Source organism: Aythya marila, assembly GCF_965140915.1.
Source record: "Aythya marila genome assembly, chromosome: Z".
Classification (NCBI taxonomy): Eukaryota; Metazoa; Chordata; class Aves; order Anseriformes; family Anatidae; genus Aythya; species Aythya marila.
This window is the reverse complement of record NC_139080.1, coordinates 9,479,924-9,502,144: the sequence shown is the minus strand read 5'-3', so window position 1 is coordinate 9,502,144 and position 22,221 is coordinate 9,479,924. Positions and strand designations below refer to the sequence as shown.

The window sequence follows — 22,221 nt, the reverse complement described above, 5'->3', positions numbered from 1 at the left end:
AACACCTATTGATTTCCGCTCCCCCTCTGGAGAAGTCTCTGCAATTAAGTTGTCACATCCCTAATACCCACGTAAAAATGAGCCGGCACCAGCGGCTCCCAGAAAAACTCACCCGCGCAGGATTACGAAACCCAGCTGCTGAGCTTCCTTTTTACCCCAGAATTAGCAAGAGTTCAAATTTATCTCGCTGTCAGGTGGCAGAGCTTTTATCTCCATGGGCAACGCAAGGGGGAGAGCAAGTTTCTTGGGCTTGTTTCCTGCTGATGAGAGCACTGTAGCTGTTGCAGAGCTCAACCCCAGCTCCTGGCACAGAGGTGAGCTCGCCAGAGAGGGGATGCAACTGATAGCACCCCACCACCCTGGGAGTTTGCATGGGGATGCCATGAAAAACCTGAAAACCCTGAGCTTCTGCATTGACACCCAGCCCCAGCACAGGGGGGGGACAGCGGAGGGCAGACGAGGAGAGAGACAGCACCAAGAAAAACAGCAGCAGGTGGAAAAAAAAGCTCCAGGAGCGACTACGGTGCGGGAGATTAGGAGCGGATCTATGAGATTTAACAGAGATCGGGGAGCCAGACCCAATTACATGCCACACACTCCATCCACGAGTGCCTGGCTGCGGTTCACGTCACTGACACGGCGTATAGATTTGATAATTGCCGCCGTGCAGACGGGATAATCTCCCCCTTGCCACCTCCTGGCCCCGACGTCGCTGCAGCCGGCGCAGCAGAGCCCTGCACCGCTGTGTGGAGCTGGGAAGATGCACGCATCCAGCCGGGCACTCAGTGGTGGTGCTGGGCGCTGGGAGCATCCCACCCCTGTGCCTCCTTGCAAGGGAGAACCCTCCACCGTCCTCCCGGTGAAGCCCATGTCATTTATTGATAGTGTCCCCTTGAGGCAGGCAGGGGACTATGCATGAGAAACACTCTGCTAAGCATAATAAAAGCGAGGGGAAAAGCCACGCTCATAAAACACCACGGAGGAGAAGCTGAGAGGGGGCCACGGCTTGCTTTGTCACCTTTGTCACCCTCTGCCGCCCCAAAAGACCTCTCAGCACTGAGATTGTTTTACTCGTGGTGGGACACCTGGGTGCTTCTTGTCTGCTCCCCACGGGACAAAGTGTCCCCCAAACCCCGACCAGCCAGGCTGGGTCCCCACTGCAGAAGGAGGGTGGCAGGCGAGCTCCTTCCCCCTCGGGAGGTGGCAGGGAACGTCCATCAGGCACCTGCCAGCAGGGCCAATTCACTTCCATTTGGAAAATTAAAGAAATAAAATGAATCGTTTTCTTAATTTGAAAGGGTGGCAGGAAGCAAATACGCCTTGGGTCGCTGCCAGCGCTCGGAGGTCTGCTGCTGCTGGCTTGGCTGCGGGGTTTTGCTGGAGGAGATGCCAGCCACCTCTCCTCCTCTCCCTGCGGGGCCCAATGGTCCCTACCTGGGGGCTGGGAGGGCTCCCAGTATGCTTGCATTGCCCCCATTTTCCAAAACTGGTGTGGAGCCTGGAGGCTGGGGCAGCTGGAGTGGATGAAGCCAGGGGAGAAGGATGGCAAAGCCCCCTGTGCCCAGCTCCAGCCCCACTTGACTCCTGGACTTGGTAAGACCCCAAAGCATTGCCACATTTATCAGACATTTATCAGACATTTATCAGATTAGCCATGCAAAAATCTCCTCCAGCTGAAAACCCCTCAAGAATGCATAAAGGGGACACCTCGTGCCCATGCTCTGCCCTTTCGGGGTGCTGGTTCCCATGAACCGCACACCCCAAAAATGCATTTTTTCTGCCAGGGGCCAGCCAAAGTTGCATCCCTATGGGTTCAGCTCTAGAAATGTTTCCCCTTGCCATCATTTTCATGATTCTGGGGACACGTTGCCAATGCTCATTATCACTCCCCATCTCATCTGCCCTCAGCTTATACAAACTTCTCACAAGAGCTGGCCTCAGCCAGGCTCTGCAGCTCCTGACCCTAAAGGATCTGCTCCTGCTTGGTCCAGGGAAGTGAAAAGGAGCCAGCAGGAGAGGACCTGGCTCTGGGATGAGAGCTGCACCCGGGCTGCGTGCTCCCCCTCCCACAGATGCGTCTCCCTCTCCTGCAAGAGACAAACATCATCTCTCATTGCTTTTTTCCTCTTTCCCCCAGCCCGACCAAGGCGAATCCCCAAATCCCAGCTCCTTCCTGCCAAAGACATGTGCACCTGCAGAGCAGCTGGTGCCAACATCCCGAGCAGAGCCAAGCACAACAAACGGGCTAAAGAGCCCTCACTGCACAGAGACCAGCTTACAAAAACAGCCGTATTTCACCCCAACTCTATTAAACTGTCCTGGGTTATTGCTCCATTTCCTTTCCCACCACAGAGGATCAAATGAGATTTCTGTGGCCGCACAGAGATGCTCACACGTCTTCCCTTCAGCTGCCCCTTCTGTGCTCCGCGCGGGGTGAGACCCGCCTTGGGGCAGCATGGCTTTGCATGCAAATCGTTTCTGCTCAAAGAGGAGTTTTCACGTTGGGAAAACACAAGTGGGAGCACATTCCCATGCAGGGCTACCCGACGGGGCACCCAAACCCTTGCTAGAGCCTGAGCGAGTGCTGCAAGCCGTGGCCTCCTTGCAAAGCCCAGGAGGTGCCCGCAGGATCCAACCCATCTCAGCGCCAGGCTCTTTGAACAACAATTAGCACAATTGGTCGTTAGCAGAGGAACAGGGCAGAGCTGTGAGCATCGCTCCTTTTATCTGCAAACCCTGGGGTTTTCTTCTGGTGGGTCGAAAGCCCACTGCAAACCAGACTCCTTGTTTACAAGTCAGAGAATGTAGAAGCTGCAGAGGAGATTCAGGGCACGGCTCCCATTAATTTCACCAAGTTTTACACATCTAAGCCAAGAGTTTTCAAAAAATAAGAAAATAAAAAAGAGGCTTGCTTCAAGGTAAAAAATAGCCAAGAAAAATGAACTTAGCTTCCACAGGCTTTCAGGAACAGAAGTATCTGAAATGCAACAGTTCTTGCAGGCACTCTGTGGGCTTTGCAAATAGATAAGGGTGTTTGGAAACTGAAATCATGAAAATTGCCACCGCCTGTCTTGTCACACAGTATCTGCACACACACTCGGCTCAGCCACCAGCACTGTCTGGAGAGGAAACGCAGAGAAAAAGTCCGAGAAGTTTAATGAACTGTCGCAGCTTAACAAACTAATCCCTGCTTATGCTCACCTCATCCCAAATGAGAGACTGGGAAAAACAAGTGTGCAACATAAGGCATTTATCTCTTATCTGTATGGGCAAATAATTGAGCAGAGACTCCTGGGTCACCGCAAGGCACCGTGCGCTCCTCCGCCACACATGACCAGAGCTAAGCAAATACCTTAGAACAATTTCCCATGAAAACTTTGCATCTGTTTTCCAGAAACACTGCAGCTAAAGGTAAGAAATGTGCATGGGAGCAGCGCAGCTTGCAAAATGGTCCCAGAAAGGCAGCTTTGAACAAGGCAAGAGCATGCACACAGCGGATTTGGTGCAGGAAGCCACTGGCACCATGGGGACCTGGTGTTGCTCATCATTCGGGAGCTCTGAATGTCCCCGTACCCCAAAAAAACTCGTCCTCGGGTGGCAGGGCTGGGCACAGCCAGAAGTGAACAGACAGGTCCCTGCTGTAAAAGCGAGCTGCTCTGGAGCAATGTAAACACGTGCTGGCAGGAGGCACTGGGTAAATAGCTTGCAGCAGCACAAACACTGACCAGTAGCATTTTCTGGGCAAAGCAGCATCCAGGCTTTCAATCAAAGCTCAAGGCTTTATTTTCTTAGGCTCTTTATCATGCTGTCAGGAGGCTTTACCTCTCCCGTTTCTCTTATAAACACACACACACAGGCTGTCTGTCCCCAAATCCTCCCCTCTATATAAACTGCTTCCTGGCCGTTCCCAGAGCAGAAAGGGGAGAAATTCATTGTGTGAAACACCAGCCGCCCCGATCTTCATAAAAGCCAGTGTCAGAATGCAGCACCATATTCTCATAACGCAGACAAGTTTCAGAAGTGCCTTCAGGACACCTGGTACCTAACCAGAAATGAATGCAATGACACTGGGCTGCTGGCTTAGCTGAGAGATGAGGTCTGGGTGCGGATGCTAAATCAGCCATTAATCCCATATCCCAAAAAGAGGCATTTCTCTTGCATCTAGGCATTGCTTTTCTGATATTGCAAAGAAAAGCCTGGATCCAGCTGATGCTGGCTTGTTCTAAAGCAGTGCAAATACCGACTATGCTGCCTGTCTGTCCCGCAGGGTTGGCATTTCGCCTCCCTGTCCTGTACCAGTTTTCAGAAATACAAAAATGATTTGTGAGAAAAACTGAAGTGCACAGGACAGCAAAAAAAAAAAAAAAAAAAAAAAGGGAGGGAGCTGGGGAAGCGTGGTGGTGGTCCCCAGAGGAGCAGCAAGGAGGGAGAAGGCGCAGATTTGCTTTTAATGCCTTCCCTGAGAAGACATCCAGCAGCTTCGTCTCAGCCCCCCGTCGCCGCTAACACAACACCCCCAAGACGTGATCCTCTGCAGGAAAGCAAAGGGGGCGACAGGATCTGCTGCCAAACCCTCGCCTCTCAAAGAGGGGGGCGAGAGGAGAGAGCGGAAATGAAAAACAAATCCCGGAGCCGGGGATGTGCCGAGGGGCGGCTGCGCCGCGGCGTTATCCCTGTCGGCAGGGTGGGCTCCGCGGGAGAGGGGATTAACCGCTGGCATCCCGAGGAGCCGGCTGGGGGGAGAGGGGAGCAGCTCCAAAAGGCAGCAGAAGGGCAGGTCCTGCTGGGATGGCTTTATCCCGGGGATGGCAGGGTTGGCCGAAGCACCGGTGGGATCTGGAGGAGTTGAACCCCGCACCATGAGTCCGTGCCTGCCCCGTCCGGGGTAGGGGGAGTGAAAGTGATGCACGTGGAGGAAGGAAGAAAGAAGGAAGAAGGGAGATGATGGCATTGAAATATAGATGAGATGAGATGGCTGTGTAGACACTTTTAAACCTACCCAGATGGGAAGACACAAATAACCAGGTCCCCATGCGCCATTAGCACATCACTTATTAATCACCCATTAATGAGCAGGCCACAGATAGAGTCCCATCTTCTCCTACTACACTATTTTTTGGTGAATTTTCCTCCCCTCTCAAATTTTCTGCCAAGAAATCCCTCCTAAAGGCAACACCAGAGAGTTGTGCTTTCATTTCTCTTTTTCTTCCTTTCAACCGGAGCTTTAAAAGAAACAAACACAAGCAGAATCATCTCCACAGCAAGTTTCCCTCTGGTCCTTTTTTTACCATTTCCTCCACGTAGGACTCGCTGCACACCGATGAAAGCCCAGAGCCCCTTTGGAAACTTGCACACAGCTTCTCTCCGCAGCTTTGCCTACAAAAGCACATTCAAACCTTTAACCTTTTTTATTCCAGGCAAATTATTTGCAAAGTGAGCACAAGCCCCCAAGAACACATTACGGCTCTGTTACTATTTGCTGAATAGCTTCAATGGGCCAACAAGTTGCTTGCAAAATTATCTGTTTTTCACCCATAACCTCCACGGCTGACTGCTTCTCATGCCATGGGCAAGGCACCAAAAGAATAATTCTGCATCGGTGTTGAAAATAACAGTACCTCCTGCCAATGCTAATGGGTTGCAAGGTATGAGTAGCCACACAGCCCTTTGCTCAGGTCAGAGATACGGCTTGCTTTCTGGATTCAGTAATAATTTCAGCAAAATCATGGCCACAAGAGATGCAGTTTTGAAAGGAGTCAAGCAACTCATCACTCCGCTATTTATAAAACTTTAAAAACAGGCGTACAAATATAAAAACACCCCCCACACACACACACCACACACACTCATACACATACCACCTTATTTGATCAGACCTCATAAAAACCAGATGCTATCTTGGAAACTAACTTCCTTGGGAAAACAAACTGTCTGTAGTAAATCCCTGGGCCGGCACAGGCAGCTGCCCCGGTGCGCTGTCTGCATGAGGTTTGATGCTCTGCCTGTCTGAGGACACACAGGGGCAGCCTTAAAGCTCTCTGCAAAGCTCCTCGGAGCAGCAGGAAGCGGTGAGATGTCAAGTAACCGCTAACGGGGAGTTGGACTCGGTGCCGGGGTTCGGGGTGACGGGGGCAGCGGAGCAAAACTAAATAAAAATAAAATAAATGTGGATGTCAGCAGGTTGTCAGTGTCTCAGAGGCACCATAACAAAACGCATGCAGCGCAGGGCTGGCGGTCGAGCGAACAAAGGGCTGGGTGACGGCAGAGGCTCTGTGCCGCGGGCTGTCAGCACCCGGGGGTGGCAGGGCTGGGGCTGGAGCCGGTGAGAAGGAGGGGACATGGCCAAGGTGGGAGCACAGGGGCTGTGGGTCACTGGCGCACCCCAAAAAGCACAGCCCGGAGCCGCCGCGTGCTCCATCATGTTGCCATCAGGGATGTGGCCAGCATGGCATGAGCTGGGCTCCTGCATGCTTACCCAGGGTCGCCCCAAGAAATGGGTGCCCGCTCCCTCGGCGCAGAGGGATGCCTGACCTGGGTGTTTGGCAAAAGGGAAAGGTGGAGCTGTCGGAGCAATCATGAGCACCCACAGCTACGCAAACAGCTCGACGAGGATGTGACTTACCTTGGTCCCCTCCAAGATCCTCTCAGAAGCTTTTTCCCAGCCCAGAGACAAGGATGAGCACTGTCTCAGCAGGGCAGAGACTCGAGCTGCCGTCCCAGACCAGTGCGTTAAATGTGTCGGCTGGGGATAGGACCGAGCACCGACAGTCACCGTCAGCCCAGCCCAGCCCACAGAGTTTGCTCCTCTGTTTTAAATCTTGCATTTATCCGTGTGATCAAATCTAGCTTTCCTGCCAACAGAAAAGCTGCTGCAGGGACCGCGGGCCAGCGCAGCCCCACGTGGCACGGTGCAGGATGCTGCTGCGGCTTTGGTCTCGTCCCCCATCACGGCATCCCCCCAAAAAGCCACGCGAGCCCAGGCAGCAGCACACGGACCAGGACAGCAAGCCCAGACCCTTCTCCCACACCAAGCCCAGAGCTTCTAACAGAGGCACTGCAGGCTGCTGCCCTCTCTTAAATCACCCCGGGTGACAGAGAAGCCATCAACCAGCTCCGTCCCAAAGCAATCCCAGGGGCCTGGATGAGCGTCCGGCATTGCACAACCCAGAGCAGCAGCCTAGGAGGGGTCCAGCATCCAGTTGGACGCGCAGGAGGAATGCGAGGCCCCGATCCAGGAAAGCACATGCTGATCTTTCAGCACCCGAGTCCTCCTGACCCCTGTCATCTAGAGGAAACTAACTTCAGATGGTGAGGGAGAGAGGAAGGGAGAATTATCCGCGCCGGAGCTGGGGGGAGCGGGATGCCTCGGGGCAGGCTGGCCGGAGGTCGCACAGGAAAACGCCGTGTCGGAGCCTGGACGTGAACCCGAGTGTTGGCAGGTCCCAGCCCGGTCCCCAAAAGACCTTCCCTGGCGCTGCAGGCAGGAGAGGAAGAGAAAGCTCTGGCCAGTGACCTGGGAGGCGCGGGCTTTGCTCTGGGGCTCCGCAACAGTTTCCAGCCCGGGGAAGGGTGAAGGTGCTCCCAGCTCTGCCCTCCCCATCTCCAAATGCATGGAAAACTGTTTTTCTGCTAGTTTGCCTCCCCAGATTGTCCAGTGTGGGCGATGGAAGGAGTCTGTAGGCCCTACAGTAAATAAAGACAGAAGGGTTTATAATTCTGTATTTTTCAGAGGTGGGAGCAAAGAGGAGGAGGGGGGACCCATCGAGATCTCTAAACCTTTATTTCCGCAGCCTCCCTCAGACTGTTTCCTCCCATATTTTTGTGCTACTTCAATCAGCATTTATTTTCGGAGAAATAAACCAGAACTAATGACAATAAATCCAGGGGAACTGCTGGGCAATCTCTGGTTCCCGGCAGGGACCTCCTGACACCACCAAATCCCCGAGACCGTTCCTGTGCTGCAGGAGAGGGGGAACGGTGGCAGCAGCAGGGTCCTGGGCTCGGGGCGACTTCTCATCACATGCAGAGATTGGATCCAGATGCAGAGAGGGTATGGGGAACCACGGGAAATCCCCAGGCAGGGGGGAACACGCAGGGGAGACTGAATTCAACTGCTGCAGGGTTAGGACCAAGGATGCTATCGTAGGATGAAGCACTAAGCGCGTCAGTGAAGGCAGCACCCACAGCCACACAAAGTCCCAGCACTCTGAGGGTACTCATGTCACACATGGATGTGTTTTCAAGTGCACAGATCGTGTTTTCAAGAGTCTCAGCTTGGAGAGCCCTCTACTCCCTCCCCAAATAGGAGTTTGATGGGGATGGGAATCTCTGGCAACTAATGCAGGTGGGAAAAATTGCCTAAATATTTCAGTGAATCAGAAAAATTAAAAAAAAAAGAGAGAAGACCATGCAACATGTTATTTCCTGCCTATTTCCATTTCCTTCCCTATTTCCGTTAGGTGCACCATCTTAGAATGATCCAACAACCAAACCATCACAGGAAAACCCAGCAGCAATCACAGCAGCTTTTCTTTCCAAGCCATTTTGCAAGCTTTGGAGACACCATTCAATACAAAACGCTTTAAAGGGTCAGCTTGAGATGATGAAAACTGAAAAATAAAAAAAAGCCAACCCTCTAAAACATGAACTCTTTGCTCAACTGCAAATACAGCCATGAGAACATGGTTGACCCAAACCATCAATGCCAAGTGAGATGTGAGCTGATAGCTTCCCTTGATAACCACCAGAGGCTGAACATGTCTTTATTTTACCTCAGATCCCTAATGGAGTCTCCTAGGTTGTTTTGTCACCCAGGACTGTATAAAGTTTATTAAAAAAAATAAAATTAAATTAGAATAAAATAAAAAGACAAATACGTTGCAGTCACTATCCTGAGTCAAAGCTCCTGGCCACAGATCAAACGACACGAAACACACGTATTTCCTGAACAGGGCAAGACAAGTCAAAACAGCACAAAAGAGGGAGCCAGACCATGCAGAAGAGAAATGGGCAGGCAAAAACAAACAAACAAACAAATCTGTTTTCTTAGGACTGATTTCAGGAGACAGTTCTGACAAGCCATATATTACATCAAAGGCAGGGGACATCTCTTGCCAAATCTGAGCGGCCCTGACCCAGTGGCCCCCCAGACCGAGCCCTTGTTCTAGCAGAACAGAGGGTTAAAGTCCCGATTACAGAATTGGAAACACAGTTACCCAAGAGAAAAATAAACCAATTACAAAAAAAGCCAAAAACACAATTCCAGATTATATTTAACACTCAAATTCCTCTTTAATTGCTCCAGTGTCTCAGCCAGCTTGCAGGGGAGGAGCGGGGACTGGCAAATTAGCTCCCCCCCAGCGCCGCTTCCCCCTGGGGAGCTTTCCGAATTTACATTCCCATTGTGTTCTTTAATTAGTGCATTCCTGCAGCTTTTCTGAGAGTCCCAACACTTCCAGGGCCATGGCAGTACTTTATAAATAATACGGGAATATTCACTGTATGCGCCTTGCGCTCCTCCCAGCATCCCGGTGGCTGTCAGCTTTCACGGGGACCACACACGGTCCAGAGCAGCCCACCGCTGCCAGCCCCAGAGATGGCTTTTGTGGGGGATCCCAGTGACCTCCTCCTTCTTCTTCTCCCACCTAGCATCTTATTTGGGGTCCCACCATCCCAAGCAAGTGATGGTTTTCTCCCAGGCGAATTGTTCTGACTTGTGGCTGTCCCCACACCATGGTCCCCGTGACAAGGTGGGATGGCACCTCCAGAGAGGGTCCCATGGCCCTTTGGCTGTGCCATGGCTCAGGCACGTCCAGCCTGACCCCAGCAGCATCGTGCCATGTAATCCTGATTCCCTCACAGCCTGCTCCTCTGAACCAAGACCTGGGCAATGTCTTCCAGCCTGAGATTTCTGTTGCCCTACGGAGGCATGAGATACCTTTGTGGGGACAAAAAACATAGAAAAATGTATTTAGTCTTTAGTAAATAAGCCAACCATTGCCCAGAATTGGGGTGCAGGCAGAGCCCAGAACCACTCATTACCCAAAGTGGTGGGAAAGCCTCCAGCACCTCTAGCCACACCAAGGTTTCCCCCATAATAACCCTAAAAATCTGAAAGGGAACCAAGTCCGAAGCAAAGGAAAGACAACTCAGCCCAGCCGCACATCGCAGGCTCCAAACCAACGATTTCCCAAGCCTCATTAGGGATGATTTATGAAGGCTGACACCATCATTAACCTCTGACCATGTCCCCACTGCCTGCAGGGCACTTCGCAGCCTGCCCGGACCGTCCAGCGGCACAGTGGGTGGATGATTGCAGTTTTATCCACCCCGCCAGCACAGCTGGGTGCTCTGAGGGGGACTCGTGGCACTGCCAACCCGGCCGGGAGGAATGCACCTTCCCGAGTGCTGGCTCGGGGGACGAGCCCCGCAGGCAGGCACGGAGCAGCTTGGCATGGGCAGCGGGCACTAACAACCCAACATTTGCAACCCCATCTGGTTCTGACACGTCCATTATTCAAAGGCACTTGGCAAAGACCTTGGGCAACTCGTTGCCAGTGTCGGGGTCAGTTCACAAGCTCATGAATTCCCAAACTATTCTCTGTTTGTGCTCATAGCCGAGCAGTGAATAGGATTTTGGCAAATTTCAAGCGAGCTAGTGTTTTCTAAAAACACCTGCTTTGGAGCCTGCAAAATCCCCCAAATTTCCATCCCCATTTAAGGCACACATCTAGTCCTCCTGGAGGCTGGAATAAAATGAAAACTTGTCTGCAACTACACAGACTGACAGTACATAGCAGCCCAGTACATAAGAGTGGGAAAATTCCCTGCCTTTTAGCAATCTCCCAATTTCACGGGTGATCTTGTGCCATCACAGACCCTGTGCCAGGGGTGCAAGCTTCAACTCACCCGTCTCCAGTGGGGCATAAAGGCTGTCCCTAGCCCCACAGTGACACCCTGGGGCCACACTTGCTGGGCAGGATGACAAGTGGTCCCGCTGCCACCAAGGCAGCTCTCAGGAACCTCGGAGAAGGAGCAGGAGGAGGCGCACATGTGGGAACAGGAGATGGGGCTTGCTCAGAGACAGCTTTGCGCTTTTGGCAGGGCTCGAGGGCATTTGTTTTGAAGCTGTGTTTACATGCCTTTGATCAGACGTGTTTAACTTTCCTGGTGCGTGACAGCAGCAAAACAAGTTTGATACAGGGATAATGAAACACATTGTGCGACCGTACGTGTAAACGGCTCTAACGAGGCTGCACACACCGGCCACTCAAGCTGCAGGCAGAGAGGGGGATCTGGACACAGGGGAGATGCATCACCACGATGCCAACCCCACAAGGGAAAGCACTAACCCAGGGGTTGTCCATGTGCAGTGTGCCCCAAGGAGAGGCAAAACTCCCTGCAGCATCGCGGGGAGCTCTTCCTCACCAGCTAAAGCAGGGGCACCACGCAGGGCTCAAGGCTCGCCTGCAGCAGTGCCCGAGGGCACCGGTATTGAGCTGCCCCCGGTTTTTTCAACCTGTGAGGATTTCAGCAACTCCTGAAGTTGGAGCTGCCTTTTGAGAGATGCTCGGAGAGCAAAAAAGAAAAGACAGCTTTCAGCGATGCTCCTAAAATAGCCTCTCCCTGAAATGCTACGATACACCTGGCACAATTATCAAGGACGTTTGTGCATATGTTTAGACCAACTGGACCACTAAACACCCTGCCGGCATTTCAAGCCTCCCGAGGCACTAAAAGCTTCCTCCCAGCGCGCCAGGAAAGCGCACAGCGCTGCCGGCATCCTTCAGAGCAGGAGGATGGCACCGGGGCTGCGCACACAGCCGTAAGCAAAACAGCACGGGGAGCTGCTTTCCTGGCAGTGCAATGCAAAGGGCAATGCACTCTGAACTGTCCTTGGCATGGGGCAAAGCCCTAGTGCACACAGGGGCTGCTCCCACTGAGGGATCTGGAGGCAATCGTCCCGTTTTGGAGGTTAAAGGAGCTGTGGAGGAGCGTGGATGCTGAGCACGCACTGCCACCAGCTTCTGCTTGAGAGCAAACCCAAGCATATTAAATCTACCCGTGCAAATGCAGGCAGCGGGACTTTATAATACAGTCCCATGCTGACCATGCTTCAAGATGAGAGATGCCACCATTTCTCCGTGCTTAGCGCAGCAAATGACTGAAGCATGCTGGCACAAGAGGTTTCCTAATGGCATGCCACCTCGCTACGCAACCTGTCAAGCCAATGCAGGCTTGTGCAGCAGAGCTCAGTTGGCGATAGAGGGGGAAGTGAATACTCAGCTGTGATAAATATTTAACGTGCTTTTAGTCCTGAAGAAGTGTAGCACTGAGGCCATCATCCTGTAAGTGAAAACCAAGGCTGATTAATGGGGGAAGGTACTCCCATTTATGGGAGGTTAGGATCAATCCCAATTCTCAGCTATTTGTTGAATCTTTAATGCTCTTTTTCGAGAGCAGAGTTCCTTGGTGAAGGGCAGCATCCTAATAAGGCTGCTTTAACGGCACTGATGTTAAGGGGGTATAAATAAAGGCCCTCTGTGAACAAAATAATAAACAACGAGATGAAAAAGGAAGGTTTCACGTGGTCACTGCGTTTGTCTGGCTTGGAAAAACAGCTCTGAGAAGATGCTCTCTTTCCTGGAGGGTGGATTTGCCTCTTCCAGAGCCTGTCCTGCCATCACAGAGCTGAGCTCAGCATCACCCCCAGACCCTCCTGTGCCAGGCCAGAGGAGCCTGGCTGCCTGCGAAGCAAGGAAAGCTTCCCAGGCTTTCAGCAAGCAGGTGCATTAGCTATCAGCATGCCAGGAGAGAAAAAGCAGCCGAGTGACAGCAAGGAGAAGCTCACCAGCCAGGCAAGATGCACCCAGCCGGGTCCTCCTCCACCACTCCCTTGCGTTTCCAGCCCAACAGCCCGTGCTTGACCCTTCCACCTGCCTCCCTTCCTGCTGGGAAGATCTCCCCCACTTCTTCCACACCTCAGCCCTCTTCTCAGCCCAGCAGTTTCACCACCTCGTGCTCCACCTATTCCCTCTCTGCAGCAAGGTGGCCCTATGCCATCATCCATCTCAGCAGCCGAGACAAACCCCCCACCTCTGCCCTTTTACAGGTCTCAACCACATCCCCTCTCGTGCTCTCTCCAACATCCCCCTCCAGATGCTCTCTGTGCTCTCCAACATCCATCCCCCTTTCTGCAGATCACCCAGCACGAACAGACACCTTGCATTTACAAGGCACATCCTGAGGGCGCATCAGTGAGAGCATCCCCATTTGCCCCTTTTTAGGGGCAAATTTAGGGGCACCATCCCACATCTGTCTGCTCCCATGCCCATTTCCCCTAAGAAACTGACCCCTTCTGCTTGGCTCCACCTCACCACACAGCAGGGACCGACCTGCCACCGGCCAACAAAACCCTCCCTGTGCCCCCCTGCTCACTGACCATCTCTCCCTCACCAGCACAAGGCGCGGAGGCTAGGCCACAGCCACAAGCCTGGTAATGAAGATGAAGAGCCAGGCAGCCTGGCCACCCCTCCCCAGCTGCCCGTGCCTTTCCGCTTGCATTATTCCTCCTGCTGCCACTTGTCTGAATCAGCATCAGCTCCTTCCCAGCCACGAGCACCCACGCTGCTCCTCTTGCCTGCAGACCGTGTTCAGGGTGAAGAGGCCAAGGGAGGCACAGAAGGGATGAGGAGGTGAGCTAGGAAATGCACAAGAGAAGGGACAAAGGGTTCACTATAGAGGGGAGTCCAAAGATGCCCGGTGTAGGATCCCATGCTCACTGGGGGCTGGCACATCCCTGCTGAGCCCCACGGATCGGATCCAGTATCAGCTCAGTGATGGGAGCTGAGCAGCAGTGCTGGCTTCTCCCCAGGGTGCGGGGGACACATGGGTCCTGCCACCTCAAGGTGGGAGCCCAGAGCTTGCCCAGCTCTCAGAGCCTTGCATCCTCCTCCACCCTGCAAGGGGACCAAATTCAAAACCTCTTCAGGAGGAACAAGGTGATGAGGAAAGTGCCACACATCTGCCCTTGCTATTTGGCACACCTCAAACATAACTCCCCAGGTTATCACGAGACCTGCAGAGGGATGCTATGAGCTGTTCTCTGCTTGAGCTCAGCACACTGCCCTGGGCGTGCTCAGCACCTTCCTCCTCACCATCCCAGCAAAAGGCAGGGATGCTCACCTGCATCCCGCAGGCTGGCAGAGAGGAGCTGCCATGCAAACCAGTGCCACTAGGATGAAAATCCGAACTGGAGAGGAGCAGCTGCATCCCCAGAGGGACAGGATTACATCCAACTGCCCTGCAGGACTCCACATACCTGCTGCCAGGCCGGACAGACTGACCGCATAGCTCTGCCAAGCAGAAGGATGCTCCCAGCGCAGGGAAGGCACAACCAAGCCCTAGTCCTCAGCCAACCCACCCAGGTGCCCTGGCTTCTCTCCCCAAGCCAGGAGAGCCTCCAGCAGAGCCAGGCAGCCGGGAGGATGATGGAGACAGGACTGCTGTTGTTTACAGGCCGCTGGCAATGGCGCTGCGCACCCCGCATCCCTCCCCCAGCCAGGAGCCAGCTCCAAGAAAGGAAATTACACGAGCCAGAAGGTTTGATGGAATGAGCCCATTGGGCGGCTTGAAGATAGCTATTAATGGAGAGCTTTCTCTAATTGCTTTTGTATAATCTGGGGCTGCTAGGCGGAACTGGGTAATAAATGAAATCCAATTACATTTTCTCTCAGTATTTATTTTATTAAGTAGAATTCATCAGCTGATGAAGGGCCCCTCGAGGTAATGGCTCATGACCTAGTGGAAGGCACTTTTTTTTTTTTTTTAATTATTATTATTTTCCCCACTTGGGGAAGCAGATAATTCAGTTCCCCAGCAGAGACAGACTGCTCCCCCCCTACATCCTCGCAGGATGGGCAGGTCCCGGGGCAGGGGTCACCAGGCAGAATGGTCACAGGGTGCCCAGGACCCACACTGCCTCTCCAAGCAGCATCCCTGCTCCTACTGCTGGAGGCCTGATGAGCACAATAGACAATCAAACCTCACCTTCATAGCACTGGGCAAAAAAAGAGATGGATCAGTGGTGCACAGCTTGCATGGTGTGGTCCAGAGTGATGCAGCAAAGATTACTCCCTCTGGGATGGAGCAAGGTTCAGTGTCTTTTGGCCCGTGTCTGCTTTACTGGAGGCTGCAGATTTTGGTGCCAGCACCATTTCCCTTGGATCAATGTGCTGCACAGGGCAGTGCTTTAGCTTACAAACTTTGGGCTAATAGAGGATGCGCTTGGCTACAATCCAACAGGCTGTGAGCACCACAAGCTCAGCTCCATCAAACCCTGCTCTGTGCTCCAGCACGTCCATAAGGACCAGCCTCACGCTGCCCTGCAACAAGGGACCCAAACCATCCTTGGGAAAGGAGCAGTGCCTTAAGGACACCAAAAGCATTAGCCCTGCAGGGATGCACCCAGCCAAGCCTTGTGCCACTGCTCAGATGGTAATGCCAGAGGACAGGGCATGCTGGTGAGATTTAGTGGTGGCATCACTGTGATGCACTCTGAAAAGGATTTGGGGGAAGGCAGAGGTGGCACTGCTGGAGCACAAAACCCAGACACTCACACCAGGGTCCTTCTTTGGGGACAGGGCAGCAGAAAAACCCCAGCACAGCGCTGGTTGGGAGCAGAGCACGAGGTCTTTGCTCAGTTGTCCAAGCTCCAGCTGGCATCCCCATGGGGCCAGGGTGGTTGGTTTGGCACAAGCCCCTTCCTCCTCTTCTCGCAAGCAGAAACGTGGCTGTTGGCCTTTTCTTCACCCCTCTTCTCACCCAGGTACTGACTGGCGCTGGCCCCTGCTCCCAGCCCTCGCGCTGACATCAGCGGCTCGCCCAGCCCTCCCTGCCACCTTGTCATACAAGCGATTTATCACCCGCCAGTGAGCACTCGTTACAGACGACAGACTCCAGCCTCCATTAATTAATGGGAAATACAGAGGCATACACACACGCACAAATCTGTCTGAGCGATTTCCTACAGCACCTACCACGAGCGCAGGCGAGGGGAGCGGTGGCAGAGGTAGCAAAGCCCCAGGCGGGCACAATGCAAAAAATCGACACAGCCGGGCAAAAACGAGGCACGGAGGTGGCAGGGAGAGCAGGATTTATTTCCCTCAGCTAGTAAGAAAGTGGCCCTTGGCAGTCCAACATGGTTCAGCCCACAGATGAGTGTCACCGAACAAAACCCCAGGCTGAGCCCTCGCAGAAAATAAAAGCAGTGATGGTTCACGGCGAGCCCTGCAAGAAGTGCCAGGCTCCCCCGCGCCACTGCAGAAGCCACTCATGGAGGGTGAGGAAAAAAAAAAAAAAAGGGTTTTGGAGGGATCTTCTGAAGCCTGTCTGGCTTTTTGATTGTGGAAGAAAACCTAAAACCGGTTTGAAATGAGATCTAAACACTGTGTCAAAACCCAGCGCTTGATCTTTTTCACAAGTGGGCTTTTACTTTCTTCAGCTGAGGCTATTTGCCAAACACAACATAGAAACACAAGCTATTCCTGTTAATCCAAAGCTATTTTTCACCAAATATGCGATTCATCTGAAACCTTTCTGCCCAGCTCTGCTTTAGGAGAAGCTATCTGCTGAGCCGCCCAGGCAGGATTTATGCTCAAATGAGCATTCATGAGTAACAAACTGGATTCATAGAGAAACACATCATCAATAAATCTGTCAGTCACTTCTCCTGCCCTCAGCACGGGGCTGAAACCCCGAGTAACTACTCAGCACTTCGTCAACCTTTACTCCAGCAAAGTCTGGGCAGGAGACCTCAGGATTTAGCCTATTGATTGCTTACCATTGCTTGCGATGCCCCATGTAGGTTAGCGATGCTCCCTTCAAGCAAGATTAAATACCTGGCTTACAGCACTGGAATTCGGGGGAATAGATATACTTTTATTTTAACCAGCACAGGAATACACACATCAAATTGCCCCATGCAACAGCCCATGGTGGTGCAAGGGCAAGCCGAGCCCCTGCCTCACTGCCAGGCAGGGCAGCACGCAGCGATGCTCCCCCCTTGGGCTGTCGTAGCGTGCCCCTGGGCTGTAGCAGCACATTTCTGCCTGTTAAAAGCATTTTTGTCTCTGGCTCCAGAGCCTCTGCATCTCTCTCCTCGCCGCCGGTAGAGTTTTGTTGCAAGAACAATGGAGTGACAGCTTCCCGGCAGCACCGAGTCGCATCCCCGGCTCAAAGGCAGCCTTAATACCTCGCTGCTCCCGGGCCTTTCATTTTTCACGTTCGTTTGAAGTTAAGCTGATCTAACTTTGGGCGAGTGGGTGCAGACGGAGGCGCTGAACCGAAGCGTGGCGCAGCGGGGCTGCCGCGGGTGCTCAGCAGTGGGGCCGACACCGCTCCGGCCGAGGGACGACGTGCACCACCCGTCTTCCCCAGGCAGCAGTGAGCATATTAAAAATATTATAGGATATATAAGATAGACAGAAGCAAGCTTCCTATCCCATCAAAGGGCATGCCTGGGACGTTGCTGCCAATGCTTGAGCTGGGATTCAGCAGCCCTGGGCAGAAGGGAGCTTTGACAAAAGGAGGTCTGCTGCACACCTCGGAGGAGGCGGGTGGGTTTGCTCCATATGACAGCAGTTATGGGAGGTTTTTGCTGTTTGCTGGTGTATAGCTAAGTTCAAAGACCACCCCACAATACCCTTCAGGCTAGGGATGGAGCATACTTCAAAGGGAGACGAAGTCTTACTTCGTGAGGACGCTTCTCCCTGCAGTTACCAGCACCTAGGACAAGGAAAAAATGCCCTCACCTGCTAAAACCCTGCCATTCCCCCAGAAAAATGCACCCCACAGAAGCACACAGCAGCTCAGGAGGGGTGGAAATCTAGGTTTTACAGCATCTCCACCCAGACACGTGCCCGACCACCAGGCTGGGAGCGTGCCACTGCCCCGGCCCCGTGGCACACCCGTGCCGCTGGAGGTGCAGGCACACGTGTGGAGGTGGCACGCCGATTTCCCAGGCTTCGCCCACGCAGCTCGCTGGTTTCTGAAGCGTGCCCGCCTCCCGCCTCGCTTTATTTCTGCCTCGTGCCCAGCCTCCCCCCCCCTTCTCCTCTGGGTACTCCTCCTGCTGCCGTTTGTTCCTGTCCTTTATGGCCCTGCCTGCTGTCACTCGCGTAACCTTGCCTGTTTGGTAATTTGTGGCAATAAAGTGTCACTGTGGGGAAAAAATACAGCATCCCAGCGGCATATAAATCTCTGATCCATAAATTGTGCAGGCCCCACGTGCGTGCCCCTCCTTTTTTTTTTTTTTTTTTTTATGTAAGTGCAACGATTTAGGGCAAGGGGAAGAAAAAAAAAAAAAGAGCCAGCAATGTGATCTTAGTGAAGGGCAGCACTGAGCCGTCCTCGTTAGGGGCTGTAATGAATGCCGAGGGGCTGGTGTGTGTTGTAAATTGCCCTGGAGCAGAGTGGTCCCTGGCACAGGCTGCCTGGAGCTGTCCTGCTGTCAAAAAAAAAGAGTGGGTCCCCACCAGCGCCCCTTCCCCTTGCAGAAGAGGGAACCTGTGAGGACATGGGGCAATGCAGCGGGTCCCTGCTTTGCACAGAGCCCAGGCTCAATGGGCAGCTCCCACACCAGATGTGCCCCACATCTGTGTCACCACTGCTCTATGGGGCAGAGCATCCCACATTTACCTCCGGGAGCTGAGACCCTCAGCGGCTGTACACGTGTTTTCAGAGGGAGTGCTGCCCCTGCTGCTGATGGTTGCTTCTTTTAATTGGAAAACACTGTTTGCCTCCATTAGAGCCCTCATTTGCCGAATGATTGTCATGGTCACGCTGCAGCTGAGCAGTAAAAAGCCACCTCCAGCACTCCGGCTGCCTCTTGCCCCAGCTCCTGTGCCAGACCCCATAAGCCATCCCTCTGCCACAGCCATCAGGGTCTCACCTGCCACCCATCACACACAATAGCAGAACGCCTTGCATTAAAGCCTCCTCCTCACACTGACATCTTTCTGGACATCTATGGCCCACCTGAGCAGCTAAGTAACATGCCTGCGAATATAAACAACCCTGAGAATGAACATTCCCAAGACAGATAGCTTAGGGAAGTGTCATCACCAGTTGAAAGCCCATATGTGGTTTTGTTACAAAGGTATCTGCTTCCTGTCTTCCCCACTCGTCAAAGGAATATATGGGCAGAGCGAAGCAGCACCCTGGAGACAGGCTAACACCGAGCGGAGAGCAAGGGATGCTCGGAGCGCTCTGCAGAAACCGTGCAGGTGAACACATTATGGACACCGTGGGGAGGAGAAGCCTCCCTCCTCCCAGGCTCAGGAACAAGGCAGCTGATCAAGAGGATGGGTTGAAATACACAATCAGGTGTTGGCCCCCACACCTGCCCACAAGCCACTGAAGCTTGAAAAAAATAAAAAAAAAATTTAAAAAATAGCACTTGCTGCAAAAACTCCAGCCCACCACCATGGCATCATGTGTTGTGCCACCTTGTAATACTGCTCCTCATTCGGGGAGCCCCAGCACAAGATGCTAAGCAGAGAAAATCTAGCGGAGGTCGCTGAGTTGGCTGGGGGAGTTATTGAGAAGACTGAACTGGGCTCTTCACAGCGATGTGTGGCGACAGAAGGAGAGGCAGCGGGGTGAAGCTGAAAGAAAAGGCTCCCACTGGATGCAAGGAGAAGCTTCTCCCCATCTCGAGGGCCACAAGCAGGGGAACAGTGGCATTCTTCCCACCTTTTAGGCAGGTCCCTCTTCAGAGGAAGGACAAAGCCCACAGGCAACCGAGCCAGCAGAAGCAGCAGCATCGTGGGCTGCCGGAGGGATCCACCTCAGCCAGAAGGGAGAACAGATTCCTCTTCAAACCTCTGACAAGTGCCACTAAACACTCCCCAACTGCATAACCAAGCGACAGCACCAGAGCTTTGGCAAGACATCTGTCCATCTATAAATAGCGCTCCGCCGCCTGTCCTTATCGCGGGGCTTTGATGCGTTTGGGGAGAGCTTTTTTTTTTTCCCCTCTCTGCCGAGTCCCAGGCAGCACAGATAATGGGCTTGCATCGATCCAGCTCAAGTATTACTAAACTTCCTACTATCGTGGCAGCGTGCCAGCCCCAAAGAGGACAAGAGAACATGTGTCTGCTCAGAGCCAACCACAAGGAGCAGGCAGAAAATTGCTTTAGACTTGGAAAAAAAAAAAAAAAGAAAAAAAAAGAGGTGCTTTTTGCAGATTTGTAGATCAATCTACAATGTATTTTAGAGGTTTAAGAAAAGTCAATAGAAACAAGATATATCATTGCTGCACAAGAGCCCAAGAAGTATTTCTATTTACGCTGCCACGAGTGCTCTGCTGCAGGCTCACTTTCCTGCTGCTCCCTGACGTGGTCATGCATTGCTTCCCCAGCATCAACGACGAGGCCAGAGGCTCTTTTTTCCCTGCCGTGGGTTCCCCAGCCCTTCAGTTGTACCTGGTTGGGGTCTGATACACCCCACGAGCATCACAGCCATACCTTGTGCCTGTGAGCAGGCAGGCATGGGCAGCCTCACTGCCACGCTGACCTTGTGGGATTTTTGGGGGTACACCCTCAGTGACACCACATGTGCACGTGTGTATAAGCATGTACTTATGGTGCAATGGCCTACCCTCTGTAAATTCATCCCCAGGAATGTCACAGGCTTGTCCCTCCCACGGATCCATCTGTCGTGCACCCACCCTTGCACCAGGGTGGCACAGCACAGGGAAGCCTTGCACGAGCCTCCCTGCAAGCCCTCTGCCCTTCAGCTCCACCACAGAGCACTGTAAGGTACTCAGAGCTTTTTCTCCCTTGCTTTTATTATTATTAAATGAGCCACATGATGTGCCTTATTAAACCAGACCTAGATCACGGCTGCCCCTCCCTAGGCCCTCGGTAACACACTAGCCATTAAGCACGCAATTAGCGCGCATCCACAAATCCGCACGCGTCGCCCTAACGAGCCTCCAGGCAGCGGGTCCCGCTGGACCCGGCCACAGCCATTGCTGAGCCTCACGAGGCCCAAAAAGCCCTCTCTTTCAGAGAGGGGAGGATAATATGTGTCTGAACTGGAGGAGCTGCTCACGCGTCGGTGACAGACAGGGCATGCTGAGGATGCCAGGCTCAAGAGATGTGCCTGCCACGGAGCCCAGCCTGTGCCATGGGAAAATGGGTCAGCCCTCAGCCCTCCCTGCAGCCTGAAACACATGCGAAAATGCAAACAGCATTCCCATATCCCACCCGAGTCCCCTACCCGCTCCCCTGGGACCTGCATGCCTCCAAACCCCTTCCCATCCCTCTGCCAGGCACAAGCTGCTCCGACAGCACATCAGCAGGGCCGGGCTTTTATTCCTCCGCTGCCGCGTACGGGCGGGCGCCAGGGGACGTATCATTCAGCAAAGCCAAGGAAGCAACAAGCAGCGTTAACCATTAGCATGTGTGCACAGAGACCCCTAATAAACTCTTTTTTTTTTTTTTTTTTTCCCTCGCTCCCATCTGCTTTGCTCTGGGCCACTAAATCCAATTCAGCAGAGCTCGGAGCTTGTAACGATGCTGCGACACATTTGTCAGATCCCCGACTAGACCCATGGCTAATTTTACAACGCTAATTTATCTCACCATATTACATCGCTTTCATTTCATCCCCCCAGATCCCATTACTGCCAGCGTACCTTGTAGCCGGCGTGTAATAGTAATTGGTATTATTAGCGACGTACCCTCCTCGAGCTGCTCTCTATTTGCGAGCGGCACAGAGACCTGCTGGCAGGTCAAGGATGAGGAAGGGCTTCTTACCCCACACAGCTCCACCAGTGACACTCCCAGGCAATGCTTATGGCTGAGTTCTGCTGCCCACTCCCTGCTGTGATCCTTCAGGTGCTGTCTGCCCCTGGGGATTTTAACCTTGAGCTTGTTTCAGTGCCCACATCCAGCCTCGCACATATTTGCATTTGCGTCCTTGCCTGGGGCTCAGGGGACAGCGATTTGGCTGATTCAGAGCAAAAGGGGCTGCAAAACGTCCCTGGAAAATGGGATGCAGGGAAAAGGGTAGCGGAACCAGGCAATGAGGGCTCCTGACAATCTGTTTTGGTGAGGTTTCCCCTCCTCGGTGCGAGCTATTGCATTTCCAAGATCAGTGTAATTAAAACCACGCAGTTTTAGCTAAGTGGGAGGCTGCACTAGTCAAACGGTGACA

General features: G+C 53.1%; 1 protein-coding gene across 7 annotated transcripts in view; it reads right to left on the bottom strand.

Moving 5' to 3' along the window:
- CNTFR (ciliary neurotrophic factor receptor) overlaps positions 1–22,221 on the bottom strand; it is a gene marked incomplete at its 3' end in the record, with an annotated part of 175,304 nt that overhangs the window by 107,642 nt on the left and 45,441 nt on the right. For 2 of the 7 annotated variants that reach the window (XM_082784080.1, XM_082784082.1), the window contains exon 1: positions 10,909–11,036. The exons of 4 other annotated variants lie outside the window; for them this stretch is intronic. In XM_082784080.1, the coding sequence (XP_082640206.1) occupies positions 10,909–10,926 (18 nt within the window). In that variant the 5' untranslated portion in view covers positions 10,927–11,036. Of the gene's footprint in view, positions 1–6,622; positions 6,696–10,908; positions 11,037–22,221 lie in introns of those variants that run through there. One more of the 7 variants, XM_082784087.1, reaches the window with a different exon arrangement.